Source organism: Vulpes vulpes, chromosome 16 (genome assembly GCF_048418805.1).
Source record: "Vulpes vulpes isolate BD-2025 chromosome 16, VulVul3, whole genome shotgun sequence".
Taxonomy (NCBI): domain Eukaryota; kingdom Metazoa; phylum Chordata; class Mammalia; order Carnivora; family Canidae; genus Vulpes; species Vulpes vulpes.
This window is the reverse complement of record NC_132795.1, coordinates 18,826,631-18,845,595: the sequence shown is the minus strand read 5'-3', so window position 1 is coordinate 18,845,595 and position 18,965 is coordinate 18,826,631. Positions and strand designations below refer to the sequence as shown.

Here is an 18,965-nt window from a genome sequence, read left to right as displayed (position 1 = left end):
CCTTATTTCTTAAAAATCTATAAAATTAAAACAGAAATAGCATCCATGAGGTTCTTACAAGGATTAAATGAGATACTGCATAGAAAGTATTTAAAAGAATTGGCTTGTGTTAAGATTTCAATGCATTTTAGCTTTTATTATTGTGATGTATGCCTAATATTTTTAGACATATTGCCAAGTTACCCTTCAGAAAGAGTGTACCAATTTATACTTTGAACAACTGGATAATGTATTTTCCCCCATTTTTATTAGTATTGTCTATTGTCATTCTTTTTCATTTTTGCTATTCTGACAAGTAAAAAATTTTGCTTTAATTGGCAATCTTTCCATTGTTAAGGAGGTTGAGTATCATTTCACATGTTTCTAGACCATTTGTATTTTGTTGTATGTGAATTGTTTTTTTTTATTCCCTGTACATATTTGTGTTGGGGTGTTTGATGATTTTGATTATGGATTTTTAAAGAGCTTTTAGACATTACAAATATACATACTTATTTTTCCCAGTTGTTTTTCAGTTGTACTTGTGATTGCAAATATGTTTAAAAAAAAAAATTTCCATAGTTGGATTACTTGTATTTTTCTTTATGGGTTCTGTCATTGTGTCAGTATTTTTATAATTTTTGAGGAGGAAAATTCTTTATTAAAATTTCTAAAATCTTTTATTAAAAATAAAGGACTTTTCTACTCAATAATAAAAATACTGTTTTGAGTTTTATTCTAGTACTCTTAAAGTTGTTTTTATTTGTTAAAATTTATATCTATCTGTACTTTATATACCTCTAATATATAACTTATTTTCAAGCAAATTAGAATTATATAACTATTTCAAATTTGGAAGATTATTAAAGTTGTTGAATGACATTTAAAAATGTACATACATTTCAAACTGCCTTTCCTAAAGTTAAGAACTGTAAAAAAAATTCTTTTAAACAGATATTGTCGGCACGTACTTTGTGAAACTGTTCGGACTGCCAAACTGACCCCAGTTTCTGCCCGGCTTCAAGATATTGAAGGAAAGATTGACAAATTTATTATTCCTAGAGAGGTAGGAAACATGTGGCATGCTTAACTTATTCAGTTATGTTTTTCAGTTCTTTCAGTGTGTATTGAATTGTTTAAAATGTCCAATAAATGACCTGTTATTAAATTGAAGACATAGTTATTTTATTTATTTATTTTTTTTTTTTAAATTTTTTTTTTTAATTTTTTTTTTTTTTTTTTTTATTTATGATAGTCACAGAGAGAGAGAGAGAGGCAGAGACACAGGCGGAGGGAGAAGCAGGCTCCATGCACCGGGAGCCTGATGTGGGATTCGATCCCGGGTCTCCAGGATCGCGCCCTGGGCCAAAGGCAGGCGCCAAACCGCTGCGCCACCCAGGGATCCGACATAGTTATTTTAAATGACAATGATATATGTCGTTTTAGGGTATAAACAATATAAAAGAAAGGCTCCCTTCTTCACATGTACTACTGTTAATACTTTGCTGTGTATTTTTGTAGATCTTTTTCTGTGTATGTATATTACTCTGTATGTGTATATACACATATATGTATGTATTTTAAAAATTGAATTTATATGTGAAAGGTTGCTTTTCATATATTATTCATTAATTTGCTTGCATTAGGTGTATTGTGGTTAATTAGTACAACTGGTACTTGATACAGATCCAACTTACTATTTTTAATGGATATATATTATTCCATTGGAAGAGTGTGTTTATAGTAAATGCAGTCTCCATGGGTGGAAATTTAGATTACATCAACTTTTTGTTATTACAAATCATATACTTGTATAGGTATTGGGTAGAGCCTTAGAAATAGAGTTTTAGGGTCAAAGTGCTTATATATGTTAAATTTAAATTGCCCCCTAAGAGGCAATATATATTTTTAGTAACAATGTGTGTGAGTGCTAGTTCTCTTCATATCCTCACCAACTCTGGATTTATGAATTTTTTTACATATTTCTTATATGAAATATTGTCCCATTATTTTAATTTGCTTTTCCTTGATCATTGGAGAGATTGAGCAGCTTTTCATACATATTTAACAGTTTGTATTTCTTCTTTTGTGAATTATGTGCTTGTAAGTCATTTTTCTTTCTAGTAAACTTATATATCTTTTTGTATATTGTACATACACTCAATTATATGGAAAATATATTTTTCCTACTATTTATCTTTTTTTTTTTTTTTTTTTTTTTTTTCAGAGTACTATTTATCTTTTACTAGTGATTTTGGTATGTTTTGTTTTTACTGGATGCAGGTTTTAAATGATCATGGTTAGGTCTGTTATTCCTTTATGATTGCCAGATTTGTCATGCCTAGGGAGGCCTTCTCTACTGTAAAAATCATCAAAATAATGACCTTTTCTTTAATTACTTTCTATTTTTATTTTGTATTGATTATCTATATTAAAAGAGCATTTAGGATGAGTTGTTTCTCTGGCAGTCATTTTGTTTCTGTTAAGCCTTGACTAACTAGAGTAATTTTTTTGCAGACCCTTGTTCTTTATGCGCTTGGTGTGATACTGCAGGATCCCAGTACTTGGCCATCACCACACAAGTATGAAATAGCTCTTTATCTTTGTAATTATTGATTTTTATGTGTTTTGCATTCCTTTTGTAAATTTTGAGGAGAAAATTTAATGTGTGATAATGATATAATATAAAAGCCACTCCCTTCTCTTTGGTATCTTCTTTTTTCTTTTAAGATTTTATTTATTTATTCATGAGAGACACAGAGAGACAGGCAGAGACATAGAGGAAGAAGCAGGCTTCCTGCAAGGAGCCCAATGTGTGACTCTATCCCAGACCCTGGGATCACGGCCTGAGCTGAAGGCAGACGCTCAACCTCTGAGCCATCCAGGCGTCCCTCTTTGGTATCTTCTGTTCACTACTTTCTTTCATGAATCTGCTATCTGCTACTCATTGTCTTTCCTATTATCACTTCTATCCTAAGATCCTTTTAATCTCTACAACTATACTTTAATTTCAGTGGAATTTTGGAATTCTTTTGTTGGTAAGTTAGTGTTCTTATGCAGTTTCTTTGTTTTCCTGCTGTTGGTCTCAATTATTAATCTCTTTAGTCAAATTCAGAAAGTAGATGTTGTTTCTATACATGTTATATATGAGAATGGCAGGAGAAAGAAAAGGTGAAGAACAAAGCTGCTACTGTTGGCTTTCTAGATAGGCATCAAGTAAAATCCTGTCGGTTAAGTGTCTGCCTTTAGCTTCCTAGGTCCTGGGATGTATCAAGGAGCCTGCTTCACCCTCTTCCTCTCCCTCTCCCCCCTGCCTATGCTCTGTCTCTCTGTGAAATAAATAAATAAAATCTTAAAAAAAAAAAAAAAAAAGGGTTAAGGGCAGCCCGGGTGGCTCAGCGGTTTAGTGCCTGCTTTTGGCCCAGGTTGTGATCCTGGAGACCCGAGATTAAGTCCTGCATCGGGCTCCCTGCATGGAGCCTGCTTCTCCCTCAGCCTGTGTCTCTGCCTCTCTCTCTCTGTCTCTCATGAGTAAATAAATAAAATCTTAAAAAAAAAAAAGGGTTAAGATTTACTGCCCTGGTAGAAGGTTATATATTAAGTTGATTGGGGTTAAGACAGGTGTTGTGGGTGCCTGGTTGGCTCAGTCTTTGGAGTATGCAACTCTTGATTTTGGGGTTGTAGGTTTGAGCCCCACATGGGGTGTTGAGGTTACTTAAAAATAAAATATTAAAATAAAATATAACTGTGTTAAGTGTAGTGAGACAGGGTTGGTGGCATGATTAAAATACTTGTGCCTAGTTTTGGAGTGTATTAATGGGTTTATTAAGCGTTCTTATTTTAGTTTTTAATATTACAATTATATTAAAAGAAATCTAGTAAATGAAATAACAATCTTAAAATTTGCTGTAAGTAAAAAGTAAATTTTATATTCCAAATGACGTAACAAAATTGAAGATATACATTGGTGGAAAAATTTATGCTTATAATTTTAAAAAACTAGTATTTCCAATTTTAAAATTGTTTTAAAAATTACCATGTGGAAAATGCCAAGTTTTTGCTAAATTTGAAGTGTAATATGAAAAATATAAGAACTTTGCTGGAACTTTTGACACTATTCCTGTTCCTCAAAAAAGAGAATCTAGGTCACAAATTGAAAATATTAAAAAACATATATGTTAAAATGTGGAAATTATTTCTAGGAATCAAATATAATCAGATTTAGGAAATGTTAGTAATAATATTGAATACTAATGAAAACCTTTCTGAAGCTGGGCACCTCCCCTGGTGAGACAGTTCACACTAACAAAAATGTACATAGACTGAGACTCTGTAGAGACAATTACTTACTGTTTAAAAATAACTGTCACACAGAGACAAGGATGAAAAGATTAACTTTTTTCACTAAACTTAATGCTCTTGAGGCAAATGTAGTATGTTTCATCCCATTTTATAGCTGTGTAGTATTCTTTTATATGGAGATACCATAGTTTTTCAGTCTTTCATCCACTGGAGAACATTTGGGTTGTTTTGGTAATGCAGCTGCTATGAATATTCATGTAAGGGTTTTTGTATGAACATAAGATTTCATTTCTTTGGGATAAATGCCCAACAATGCAATTGCTGGGTCATATAGTTTAGTGCACATTTAGTTTTGCAAGAAACTGCCAGGCTGTTTTTCAGAGATTTTCACCTGCAGTGCTTGAGAGATTCATCTTCTCTACAGCCTCAGTAGCACTGACTGCTATCACTGATTTGTTTTGTTTTTTTTGTTTCTTTGTTTGAGCTGTTCTAATAGGTGGTAGTATTTCATTGGGTTTTTATAAGTTTTCTTTTTGAGGAACTGACATTAACATATTCTCCCTATAGAAAAATGTCTGGATATGATTTATTTAATAAAAAGAAATGATACAGGGGTGTCTGGTTGGTTCAGTCAGTTCAGTGTCCAACTCTTGATTTTGGTTCAGGTTATGATCTCAGGGTTGTGAGATCAAGCCCTTCATTGGGCTCTGCACTCTGCTTGAGATTCTCTCCTTTTACCTATCCCCCTGGTCTTGCTGTCTTTCTTTCTCTCTTAAATAAATAAATCTTAAAAAGAAATGATAGAAATACATTATTATTATTACCATATTGGCAGTGTTTCAGAGCAAGAAAACCTGGGTCAAGTTCTATGATTTAAATAGATAGTAATATAAATATTACTCTATAGTAAATTATGAAATATTATCACATTTAAAAACCAGACTAACATATAAAATTCTCAACTGAAAAGAATGAAGGCAAGTATCAGAAACCTCAGTATGGACTGAGACCAAATGGTGATATAGCAGGCTCCTGAATTTCCTTCCTTTCATGGGCACACTCAGTGTTGCTCTGCATGGAACAGTTACCTTTTAGAGAAATCCAGAAGCTAGCTGAGTGTCTTATCACATTGGGCAAATGAGAAAATATGCATACTGAAATGTGTAGAAGGGATGCCTGGGTGGTTTAGCAGTTGAGCGTCTGCCTTTGGCTCAGGAGGTGATCCTGGAGTCCAGGGATCAAGTTCCGCATTGGGCTTCCTGCATGCAGCCTGCTTCTCCTTCTGCCTATGTCTCTGCTTCTCTCTCTGTGTGTCTCTCATGAATAGATAGATAGATAGATAGATAGATAGATAGATAGATAGATAGAAAGAGAAAGAAAGAAAGAAAGAAAGAAAGAAAGAAAGAAAGAAAGAAAGAAAGAAAGAAATGTGTAGGAAAGGCTGAGACACACTCTTACCATAAACCCACTCCCAGCACAGTGCCATTTAATTGAGAGGAAGCCCCCAACTGCCAGCTTCTCCCTGAGAATCAAAAGGTTTGGACTGTACTGTTACTGCCCCAAATTGAAGACTCCCACCCAAAATACGGGTTTCTAAAATACTTAACTCTAAAAGCTAACAGGGCTTGTGTTCACAAGTCCCACAGGCTTATAGAAAACAAAGAAGCAGTTCTTTATTTTTTTTTTTATAAATCTTTTTTTAAAGATTGATTGATTGATTGATTGATTTATGATAGAGAGAGAGAGAAAGAGGCAGAGACACCTGAGGAGGGAGAAGCAGGCTCCATGCCGGGAGCCCAATGCGGGACCCGATCCCGAGACTCCAGGATCATGCCCTGGGCCAAAGGCAGGCGCTAAACCGCTGAGCCACCCAGGGATCCCCAAGAAGCAGTTCTTAATGGTGTATGATGGAAACACAAACACTTCCTTGGCTTTTGCCCCAGGTCTCAGCAAAAAGGGAACAGGCAAAAACTTTTCCTGGAAGGAGGTTCCTGCATATTTTAGAAGCTGCTGCCTGAGGGGCCAACTTCTAGTCAGCACACATTACATCTCCTTGTAATGACCATGGTCCTCCCTGAAGCCTGGGGGAGTCAGTAGGCATGATCTTCATCCAATTTACTCCAAAATAAAACTAAGCAACTCCCTTGTGTACACATCTAGGATCCCAATTTTATAGCTGCTATCTGAGGGACATGTCCCAAATTACCTAACCCTGGTAGCCAGGGGATCTTGTATTCATAAGTATCACAAGACAATAGCAAACAAAGAAGTAGTTGTTAAGGGACTGCTGGGTGGCTCAACGGTTGAGCATCTGCCTTTGGTTCATGGGATCCAGGATGGAGTCCCGCATCGGGCTCCTTGCGGGAAGCCTGCTTCTCCTTCTGCCTATATCTCTGCCTCTTTCTGTGTCTCTTATGAATAAATAAATAGATCTTAAAAAAAAAAAAGTACTTGTTAATAGGCATGCATGTACTTACTGTGGCTACCCTCCAATGTTCAATCCAAAGGGGGCAGGCTAATGCCCATCTTCCAGTCTTTCTCAGGAAGGGATTTGATTGCTTCCACATTAACAAAGTACGATCCCTATCAAAGAATGAATAGTATTTTACACAGTACTAGAACAAATAATGTAAAAATTTGTATGAAATGATAAAAGACCTCTGATAGTCAAAGAACATCACTCAACATAATAAAGGCCATATATGACAAACCCACAGCCAACATCACATCACCCTCAGTGGTAAAGAGCTGAAAGCTTTCCCTCTAAGATCAAGAAAAAGACAGAGATGTTCAGTCTCATCACTTTTATTCAACATAGTAACGGAAGTCCTCGCCACGGCAATCAAACAAGAAAAAAAAAAAAATAAAAGGCATCCAAATTGGTAAGGAAGAAGTAAAATTCTCACTTTTTGTACATAGTACATATAGAAAATCCTAAACACTCCATCAGAGAACCATTAGAGCTAATACATGAATTTAGTAGTTTCAGTATACAAATTTAATATACAGAAATCTGTAGCATTTCTATATACTAATAACAAACTAGCAAAAAGAGAAATTAAGAAAACAGTCCCATTTACAATTACCCAAAAAAAACCCCAAAATTTAGGAATAAATTTAACCAAGGAGTGAAGGACCTATACTCTGGAAACTATTAAGACACTGATGAAAGAAATTGAAGGTGACACATATAAATAGAAAGGTATACCAGGGTGCCTGGGTGGTTCTTTATTTTGGCTTAGGTTCATCCATATTGTGTAAATACCAGGATTTCCTTCTTTTTTTATGGCCCAGGGATACCAATAAACATGAGAGTACAGATATTTCTTCATGATAATGACAGTTTCCTTTGAATATATATGTAGAAGTGGCATTGCTAGATCATATGGTAGTTTTGTTTTTAATTTCTTGAGGAGGGATCCCTGGGTGGCACAGTGGTTTAGCGCCTGCCTTTGGCCCAGGGCGCGATCCTGGAGACCCGGGATCGAATCCCACGTCGGGCTCCCTGTGCATGGAGCCTGCTTCTCCGTCTGCCTGTGTCGCTGCCTCTCTCTCTCTCTCACTGTGTGCCTATCATAAATAAATAAAATAAATAAATTAAAAAAAAAAGAGAGAGTATCTTTAAAAAAAATTTTTTTCTTGAGGAATCTCAATACTATTTTCCTTTGTGGCTGTCAGTTTACATTCACACCAACATTGTACAAGAATTCCCTTTTGGGGCACCTGAGTGGCTCGGTTGGGTGCCTACCTTCAGGTTGGGTCATGACCCCAGTGTCCTGGGATCAAACCCTGCATTGGGCTCCCTGCTCAACAGGGAATCTGCTTCTCCCTCTCCCTCTTCTCCTTCCCCCTGCTTGTGCTCTCACTCACGTGCCCTCTCTCTCTCAAATAAATAAATAAATAAATAATATTTAAAAAAACAAAACAAAACAGAATTCCCTTTTATCCATATCCTTGCCAGCATTTGTCCTCTCTTATCTTTTTGATAACAGTCATCCTGGGATGCCTGGGTGGCTCAGTGGTTGGGCACCTGCCTTCGGCTCAGTTGTGATCCCACGATTAAGTCACACAGCGGGCTCCCTGCAGGGAGCCTGCTTCTCCCTCTGCCTATGTCTCTGCCTCTCTCTCTCTGTGTCTTTCATAAATAAATAAATAAATCTTAAAAAAAAAGATATGCCAACAGGTGTTAAATGGATATAGAAGTGAATATTCCATTATACATGTGTGTATATCTATATATAGACAACATAGCGAAACACTGAGCCATGAAAAAGAAGGAAATTCTATTTGTGCAACATGGATGAACGTGGAGATCATTATACTAGGTGAAAAAAGCCAGAGAACTGCATTGTAGCACTTATGTGTGTAATCTGGGAGAAGGAAAAAAAAAGGTCAAACACACAGAAACAATAGAGTGGTCCTTGCCAGGGGCTAGGAGTAGGGGTAAGAGAAATAGGGAGCTGCTGATAAAAGGGTACAAACTCTTAGTTATAAGATGAGTAAGGTCTTGGATTTTATTTGTCAAATATACTTCAGTAAAGCTGAAAAAACAAAATTCCTTGGTATTTAGGATTAAACTATTTTTATTTTGGCTTTCATTTCATTCTTAATCCTTAAAATTGTGAGATGTTTTTGGCTGTTGTTATTGTTTTTATTTATTTTGGGAGGAGGGCAGAAGGGGAGGGAGAAAGAATCTTAAGCAGAGCCTGCCCTGGGCATAGAGCCCAACATGGAATCTGAAGCAGAACCCTGCACTGAGCACAGAGCTCAACACGGGGTTCAACTCCATGAACAGGAGATCATGACCTAAGTTGAAACCAAGAGTCAGACACTTAACCAACTGAACAACCCAGGCACCCCAAATGTGAGGTGTTTTGTAAAATAATTGGAAAAATCAAGTTTGATTCTTTTGTAATCTAAAACACATAGTTACCTTTGGGTAAAATTTAAGGTCTCAATTTTCAAGATAGTTTATAAAAGGAAAAACCTGGCTGGCTCAGTTGGAAGAGCATGCAACTCTTGATCTTGGATTTCTAAGCTTAAGCCCCCACTTTGGGTGTAGAGATTACTAAATTTTTTTTTTTTTTTTTAAGATTTATTTATTTATTTTAGAGAAGAGAGAGCGAGTGAGGAAGTGGGCGGCAGAGGAGAGAAAGACTCCTTGCTAAGTATGGAGACTGACACAGGGCCTGATCCCAGGAACCATGAGATCAGACCTGTGCCAAAAACAAAAGGTGGATGCTCAATTGACTGAGCCACCGAGGAGCCCCAAGATTATTTAATTTTTTAAAATTTTATTTTGTTTACTTTAAGCCCTACATGCAGTGTGGGGCTTGAACTCAATGACCTTGATATCAAGAGTTGGATGGTTCACCAGCCAAGCCATCCAGTTGCCTCAGAGATTACTTAAATAAATAAAAACTTAAAGGAGAAATTATTTGATATAATTTTTATGTGGACTATACTGAAAATCTAGTATAATCCAGTAGTGAAAGGTAATTTACATTTTGTAAAAAGAAAAATGAGGGCAGCCTGGGTGGCTGAGCAGTTTAGCACCACCTTCAGTCCAGGGCGTGGTCCTAGAGACCTGGGATCGAGTCCACGTCGGACTCCCTGCGTGGAGCCTGCTTCTCCCTCCGCCTGTGTCTCTGCCTCTCTCTCTTTGTGTCTCTCGTAAATAAATAAATAAAATCTTTTAACATTTGGTTTTGAGAGGAATTTTTATGTTCCATAGTGGGTGAGGTTTTTTTGTTTGTTTCTATATATCCTATTCATCAGTGACTTTTTATAGAATAAAATTCTGTACAGTAGGGATCCCTGGGTGGCGCAGTGGATTGGCGCCTGTCTTTGGCTCAGGGCATGATCCTGGAGACCCGGGATCGAGTCCCACGTCGGGCTCCCTGCATGGAGCCTGCTTCTCCCTCTGCGTCTCTTTCTCTGTGTGTGTGTGACTATCATAAATAAAAATAAAAATAAAAAAGATAAAATAAAATTCTGTACAATAAAAAAAAAACCCTTCCTCTTTGGGGTCTGCCGCGGAAACAAGATGACGAAGGGGACGCCCTGGTTCGGAAAGCCTCCAACCAGACGCGCACGTCGTGCGGCCGCTGTGGCTCCAAGGCCTACGGCCCCCGAAGCCCACCTGCGGCGAGTGTGGCTACCCGGCCCAGCGGCAGGGGAAGTATAACCGGAGCGCCAGGGCTAAAGGACGGATGCCACGGAGACCGGTCGAATGAGGCTCCTAAAAATCGTATATGCCGCAGATCCAGGCATGGAGTCCGTGGAGGAAGGACACCGAAGCCAAGAGGGCAGCTGCTGCAGCATCCAGCTCATCTTAAGGATTTCAACGATTAGTCAAAAATAAACGTTCTGGTTTTAAAAAGTAAAAAACAAAACAAAACAAACAAACAAAAAACCTTCTTAGGGACACCTGGGTGGCTCAGTGGTTGAGCATCTGCCTTTGGCTCAGAGTGTGATCCCGGGACCCCGAGATGGAGTCCTGCATCGGGCTCGCCCCGGCAAGCCTGCTTCTCCCTCTGCCTTTGTTTTCTGCCTCTCTTTCTGTGTTACTAATGAATAAATAAATAAAATCTTTTAAAAGCAAAACAAAAAAAGCCCTTCTAGCCTCTTCATTTCCCACTTACTAGTAAGTCTGAAGGTAAATATAATTGATGAATATAATTTTAAGTCTGGTGTATACAGTTTTAGGAAATATATTTTAATTGAAGAGGCAGTGTAAAATGCTTTACATATTGATGAGATGGTCTCATGTAACAGATGTTTTGAACACTCTTAAATTTAAATATTCATTATGTGATTTTGTATGATTTATCCTTATATCTCATAAAATGATGCACACCCATGTTACAGTTTCATTCCTTGCTGGTTCCAGAGAAATATATTTTCTATCTATTGTTTAGTAATAAATTAAGCAGAAAGAAACTAAATATATGTTTAATAGTTTGAGAACATAATAGGTGAATTTTATTAAATATTTTTACTTATTTATTTTAGAGAGAGTGTGCATGTGTGCAGGGGAGGGGAAGGAAGAGGCAGAGGGAGAGGGAGGGAAAGAATCTCAAACTGAGATTCAATCTCAGCTGAGCACTGAGCCTGAAGCAGGGCTCAATCCCATGACCCTGAGATCATGACCTGAGCTGAAATCAAGAGTCAGTTTAATCAACTAAGTTGCCTCTAATGGTGAAATTTAAATACAATTGTGACAGTTTTTATTTTCAGTACTTTCCAGACTTTATTAGATAACTATGTTTTTATAGTACAAATATGTAATATGGCAATGGAGTTCTGTTATGATTTTCCCCAAATCTTTTTAGATTTGATCCAGACCGGTTTGATGATGAATCGATGATGAAAACTTTCTCCTTGCTTGGATTCTCAGGCATGCAGGAATGCCCCGAGTTGAGGTAAGTGATAGAGAAAGCAAAGTGAAAGGAAAGATGCCAGACTTTATACTTAGAATTTTGATGACTGCTGATGAGAATGAGCAGTCTATATAATTAAAGTGTTATTGTTAATCTTTAGTAACCAGTCGACTTTCTTCCTGACTAGGTTTGCATATATGGTGGCCACAGTTCTTCTGAGTGTATTGGTGAGGAGGCTGCACCTACTTTCAGTGGAGGGACAACTTATTGAAACTAAGTATGAACTGGTAACATCATCCAAGGAAGAAACTTGGATCACTGTCTCAAAGAGATATTAAAATTTTATATGTTTAACTTTATGAAGGAAAATGATGGTTTAGAAAATCTATATTGAATCTTTTTATAAACCAAGTAATACTATACCTACTCATACTTCATTATGTAAATTTGGATCTTTGTATATCAGATTTTCTTAATGCATGATATACATTTATACTTATTGCATCAATATAATGATAGTTCTAACAGGAAGCTCTCTATTTTAATTTTTGTTTAATCACTTTCTGTTTTTTAGTTTTTGTTTTATCACTTTCTATGCCATTATCTTCATATTATTTTTCTTAGTTTGATCTCTAATTTTCTTGAAGAGAGACATTATTTTGCACACTTTGGGGAATCATGTTTTCTGAATATTCATAAAAGGAAAACATACCAACTTCTTTTCATACTTTATATCACTTTAAAGGGGGAAAACAAGGACTTTCCATAATTTTATTTCTTGAATTAACATTTTTATTTTCTGAGTATAAATTAGTTTAAGTTTAATCATTGTTATTAGGTTGAGTGACCTACCTTGTACTTGCCTACTTTTATGCCTCCCAGATAATAGTGTTCATTTCATGACGTATACAAAGCTCATAATTTTGAATGGTTCTGAGTCGTTTGGAAACTACTGAATGTGTTTTGAAGTGCCACCTAAGTGACAAACTAAGATTGAGGCTTGTCTTACCTTCTGTTTTGCCGGAAATTTTAGTAGCACTGTATTACTTAACCAATTCTCATTTGTGGGAAAAACTGAATCCCTAATTTGTTGTTATTATGTCATATAATGAACTTAATGATTATGAAACAAGAAAGCACCAACTAAAAACCAAAACCAAATTTTAAAAAAGAAAACAAACATTACAAAACATATGACAGGGATAATATCCATATGATATACATATGATATATAGCTTGTATAAGTTGGTAAGAAAACATAATAGATAAATGGTCAAAAGACATAAACGGCTTTTAGAGGAGGAAGTAGCAATTAAACCTTTAGGAAAAAAGGTCAGTCTCACTAGTAAGCAAAGAAATATTGGGGCTATTTTATTTTATTTTTTATTTTTTATTTTTTTTTTATTGGGGCTATTTTAAAAATATTTTAAGTGGCTTTGAAAATTTACACCTTGTACTGATAAGTTTTATATTTAGTATTTTTTATTGATAACACTGTAGTTTAGTCCCCTTTTTTTGGTTACATTGTTCTTGAGGAACTTTTTTTTTTTTAAGACAACAACTGGAGGAAATATGCCAAGTGCAGATAGAGAGGAAAGGGAGAAAAATGATAACTGTTTGCAAGTGGGTTTATTTTTGACACTGCTCAATTCCTCTTGTAATTTTAGTTTCAAGACTACCCTAGTTATTGAGTTATTTTATGCTGTGTTTATGGTCAGATAGCTAACATTTTAAAACTAGTTAGGAGTGGTTAAAATAGAATTTAAGAAATTAGATGCAGCTTTTATATCTGACGAAAATAGTTAATTTATGGAAGAATTTAAATTCTAAAACTTTAAGTAAAATGTATTCTTAGTTCTCAGCATCATGTTATTTCAAAAAGGCACACTGTTAAATTCCCTCCTATCATTTTGTATGGTTTTGTGTATATAGAGCATCTTCCTTTATTATCCAAGTACCTTAATTGGTTTAGAAACTGGCAGTGGAAAGTTAGAGTAGGCAATTGATATGTAGACCAAGTGTCCGTAAAATCAGATGAGATGAGGAGAATTTTAAAGCAAGTGAGACCTGATCAGCAATGATAAAGGGAAAAATAGGGCAGCTGAACAGAGAGTGAGGGAATTGGCATATTGCCAACTTATAAGCCAATGTATAATTACTAATAATGATTTGAATTAAGGAAAATAAAAGAATCAGGTAAATAAGCAAATTTTATCTGTGGTTATGTGACTAACTTAAAACATTACACATAAATTATCTTCTAGTGGATTTAAAAAAATAAAAATACTGTTAACCATGTATAAGTTTATCCATTCACTGTTGTTCTTACTCGGCCCTTTATATTTATCAAATGACTAAAATTGCATACCCTCAGTGTCAGTAATGGCTTGTAGCAGGACTCCTAAGTTTTGTAGCTTTTTGGGTTTTTTAAAACTACTTCTTATCTGATTTTGATCTGCATTCTTTTTGACTATTGATAAGTTTATTGTTAAAAACACCAGCATAGGACACCTGAATGCTTCAGTTAAGCATTCGACTCTTGATTTCAGCTCAGCTGGTGATCTCAGGGTCCTGAGATCAAGCCCCAGGTCAGGCTTCGTGCTGGACATGGAACCTGCTTAAGATTCTCTCTCTCCCACTCCTTCCTTCCTCCCTGTCTTTTTCTTTCTCTCTCCTTCCCTTAAAAAAAAACAAAAAGCAAAAAAACAAAAAAAAAGATTATGGAAAGAAAGGGCTCTTCCACACTTTGTGCTAATAAAATTCAAGGCAGAATTGATTCTGTGCATGTGTTTGGGAAAAATGACAAACTCGCATGCTGTTTTATCTGGCCCACAAATGTGCAGTTCCATTTTTTTTTATATAAGTAGATTCTATCTTATTTATAGACCCTATGTAAAAATGTATTAGTCTTGTTTATCTTAAAATAGTTTATATTTTAAAACAAAATGTTCTACTTTTTTTTGTTATGAAAATTATATAGATTTGCTGTAGAAAATTTTGGAAATACAGAAACACAAAAATAGGAAACTAACTCACCTGTAGTCCCACTACTTGGAGTTAGCCAGTCATAAATTTCTGGGGTAGCTGCTTCTGCTCTTTTTTATATCCACTTATAATTTTTACAGACAGATTATAATAATGTTCTCTACGTGTACTATCTTTTTAAAATTATTTTTATTTTTATTTATTTATTCATAAGAGACACAGAGAGAGAAGCAGAGACACAGGCAGAGGGAGAAGCAGGCTCCATGAGGGGAGCCTGACATAGGAGGACTTGATCCCTGGATTCCAGGACCACACCCTGGGCTGAAGGCGGTGCTAAACCTCTGAGCCACCCGGGCTGCCCTCTACATGTACTATCTTATGAACAAGTAGCATTTTCTACAATTGAAACATTAATATCCTTCTCACTCAGAAAGTAAGCACAGATTTTCATCATTTCTTTTTCTCTCCTCTTCCCCTTTGCAAGTATTGTTATTCCTTTCAACACTGAAAATGGCTTTACTTCCTCCTCCATTTATCAAAACAGTAATTTATATATTGGTACATCTGAGTTGCTAAGGCACAGAATAGTCTAGGTGTTGCAACGAGCATTTAAGAAATGAAATTACTCTTAAAAATATTATTTATTTATGTATTTGAGAGAGAGCAATTGAGAGAGCACAAGCAGGGGGAACAGCAAAGGGAAAGGGAGAAGCAGACTCCCCACTGAGCAGGGAGCTTGCTGCGGGGCTTGATCCCAGGACCCCGGGATCATGACCTGAGCAGACAGCAGAGGCTTAATTTACTGAGCAACCCAGGTGCCCCTGAAATTACTCTTCTATCCTAAGAAAATTATAATTAAATTCAGATTGAGGTGGCATTTCAGCTTTTAGGAAGAACTCTTAAAGAGTCTCTATTGTTGTTTTTGGACTCTGGGGCAAACAGATTAAGATTCTTCTCTTGAAGCCATCTTCATTTTTTTCTCCAGATCCATGAAAAGTGCTGTTAACCTATAAAATGTACTTTTTTCACATGTGGTTATATTGACAGATTGAAAACTGTTTAAACAATTCTACTGAGTCTCTAAAACTGAGGGCATGGGCCAGTAAATATCATGGAGTAAGTAAGGTTAGTAGTTATGAGAGGATAGCTTGTGAGAGAAATGGACACTATTTTCAAGGGCAGGTTTATATAATATCAACAAATTGATACTAGTGACCTTATTTCTCTCCTCAGCCAGTCCTATGCTTGATTCCTAAGTACTAAGACCAATGATTAAGGTAGAAAGGGAGAAGGGGGGTGGGGGTGGGTGGGTAGGTAGGACAACAAAGCAGTTACTGTTACTACAGAAGTCAGAGGAAATCAGCACAGCCAGAAAGGCTTAGTACAATGTTGCTTTGAGGCACTGTGTGTGCCTTCCACTGATAAAAAGGAGTGAGACTGAATTTACAGCAAGAGTTAAGCTCAAGTAGAAAGGGGAGTGGAAGGAGCATTTGTTATAAACCAAATACTTTATATACCTTTCTTTAGTCCTTTAGAGCATGGTTTTTCATTCCTGCTGGAAAAAATACTATAAATGAATACAGGCATATAGTTGCTAAGAAATAGAAGGTAAATGATCTAAATTTCAAATTAGTATCTTCAGTGGGGTTTATTGACGTATTTTGTTATTTAAGGGGGAATCAAGCTATAGTTTCCAATGATGTAGTGTTCATAATAGTTAAAGAAACTAATTAAAAAGGGTATTGTAAAAGCAGTATTAAAATAAATCTTAAAAAAAAAGAAATCTTAAAGAAAACTGATGCTACCAACTCAGCCATATCTATAATTGATTAAATTTTTTCCTGTTTCCACATACATATATTTTTACACATTGCCATCATAACAATATGGTTTGCTTTTCACTTAATGAATTTTAAACATTTTCCTTTGTTACTTTTGTAAGTGCTTTGGGGAATAGATTTTAGGGGGTAATAAGGGGAATAGACTTAAACTAAAAATAAAATAAATAAGATAAAAATCTATGAATTAAGCACTACTTTTATTTTGATGACACTGAGTGACTGAATGGATAATTGTAAAACTGGAGTTGGGAACCATTTTTAAAAACATCCAGGCGATAAACAAAGGGGCAGGAAGGACATTCCTCTTCCGTTCAACTCCCTTGTGTAATCGATTTACAGTTTGGGGCTTTCTAGAAACTGGGAATGCATCTTGTTATAGCATGTAATAAAATGTCACGAGTAAATAATACCCTGTTTGGTAATTAAAAAAAAAAAACCCACAATTTTATTTATATCTGAAATACTTGCAAATTCTTGTTATAATTTTTAACACAGGATAGTAGGAAACAAAACTTTACTTGACCATTTTAAGTATGTTATAAAGTTGTAAAGATTGCCAAAAAGGCAGTCGGGGGATCCCTGGGTGGCTCAGTGGTTTGTCACATGCCTTTGGCCCAGGGCATGATCCTGGAGTACTGGGATCAAGTCCCACGTCAGGCTCCCTGCATGGAGCCTGCTTCTCCCTCTGCCTGTGTCTCTGCCTCTCTCTCTCTTTCTCTCTCTCTCTGTGTGTCTCTCATGAATAAATAAATATTTTAAAAAAAAGGCAATCAGTATTTTTAAAGAAATGATTGAAATCTTCGTTGAGGTTTTCTGTGCATGTAGAATAAAGTAAAGGTGATTACTAAATAGTTGAGTTTTCTAGGTAGCCAAACTACCTCTAATGCTAGTAGAACTTTGTGATATGCTAAATATCCCATGACTAGACATATTTAAAATGTTTTGTGGACATCTTTTTGGTGGTGCCTATACTAGGTATGAACATAGATTTATAATGATTTTTTTGTCATTATACAAAATGTCAACCAAAATAGTTGGGTAAGCAAGTAGTCCTTTCTTCCTTCTATATCTTATCATTAAACCAGGAAATCTTTAAGGAACACAGTTTTTTTTTTTTTTTTTAAATTAGGTTAGCGAGAGCATTATTTCCTAAAGTATGTTTCATGGAACACTGTCTTGTGATATTCTGAGGAAAAGGTAACTTAATCATACTTACTCTCAGATTCTCTATATTTTTTCTCAGATATTTATAATACATATTGATATATCAGAAGTGCTGAGAATTCATCTGTAGAGAAACTTATTTTAACTGACATAACCCTGAATGTTCCTATTTTTTTTTAAACATTTTTATTTATTCATGAGAGACAGAGAGAGAGAGAGAGAGAGAGAGAGGCAGAGGGAGAAGCAGGCTCCACGCAGGAAGCCTGATGTGGGATTCAATCCCAGGACTCCAGGATCACTCCCTGAGCCAAAAGTAGATGCTCAACTGCTGAGCCACCCAGGCATCCCTTCCTAATGTTTTTGATGTAGGTTCCCCTTTTTTCAGTTTCACCTTTTATTCTGTAAAACCACTATTTCATGGAATGAGTCTTCTGAAGAACAGAACCCTTTTTTGTCCAACATGACCTAGAGACAAATAGTAGTCTTAAGGAATGTCTGTCTTGGCTAGTTCCTTAAACTATGTGTGGTCCAGAGGCTCTCTAGCTTAGGAACAACTATAGTCTTAGAACCAAACCACCTGAATTCTATATTCTTTATTTGGAGAGAGAGGGAAAGAGAGAAGGAGGAGAAGGGGCAGATGGAAAGGGAGAAGCAGACTCCCTGCTGAGCAGGGAGCCCTGACATAGGGCTCAGTCCTGGGACTCCAAGATCATGACTTGAGCCAAAGGCAGACACTTAACTGAGCCACCCAGGTGCCGTTTTGAATTCCATATTCTCTCACTCCCTTGTCTCTACCTCTTTTCCCTGTGAGAGTACAGCACCCAGTAGCTCTGCTGATTCTCCCTTACACTGCAGTCCTGACTTATATTCCCATCCAAAGACATGAGACTTATTTAGTCTGGAAACAGTTTTTTATTGAGCATGCCAAGTCTTAGACTAGGCAGTGGAAATGTAACAATGAACAAAACAGACATGACATTAGAACTGTGTTCTCTCTTTTCTGTGCTCTACCCCAGGATAGGCAACTGTAAAATCTCGACATCCTAGAGCTTAACCTTCTAGCATCTAGCACTCAGCTCTCTAGGTCCTGGCTTTTGAAAGTAGCTCAAGGATCCTTTAGGTTAGCAACTTAAAGGGACATACATAGGAAAGAACTTCTAGATGATTACATGACACTTGGAAGGCTTCATTCAGTTACAGGCTGTAGGGAGGGAAGAACAGGAACTATTAGATGGCAAACCATGATTTTTGCTATTTTTCGTTATGAGCAAGAGAAGAATCTAGGGGTCTTATCAAGTAAAACCATCAACAT

General features: G+C 36.2%; 1 protein-coding gene across 5 annotated transcripts in view; it reads left to right on the top strand.

The window, feature by feature from the left end:
* The window catches only part of CYP20A1 (cytochrome P450 family 20 subfamily A member 1), a 61,650-nt gene extending 47,689 nt beyond the window's left edge, over positions 1-13,961 (top strand). For 4 of the 5 annotated variants that reach the window (XM_026002512.2, XM_072742053.1, XM_072742055.1 and 1 more), the window contains 4 exons: positions 934-1,045; positions 2,497-2,561; positions 11,616-11,705; positions 11,851-13,961. In XM_026002512.2, coding sequence (XP_025858297.1) covers positions 934-1,045; positions 2,497-2,561; positions 11,616-11,705; positions 11,851-12,001 — 418 coding nt within the window. In that variant the 3' untranslated portion in view covers positions 12,002-13,961. Of the gene's footprint in view, positions 1-933; positions 1,046-2,496; positions 2,562-10,327; positions 11,706-11,850 lie in introns of all 5 variants that reach the window. The other variant, XR_011997923.1, reaches the window with a different exon arrangement.
* The last annotated feature ends 5,004 nt before the right edge of the window (positions 13,962-18,965 follow it).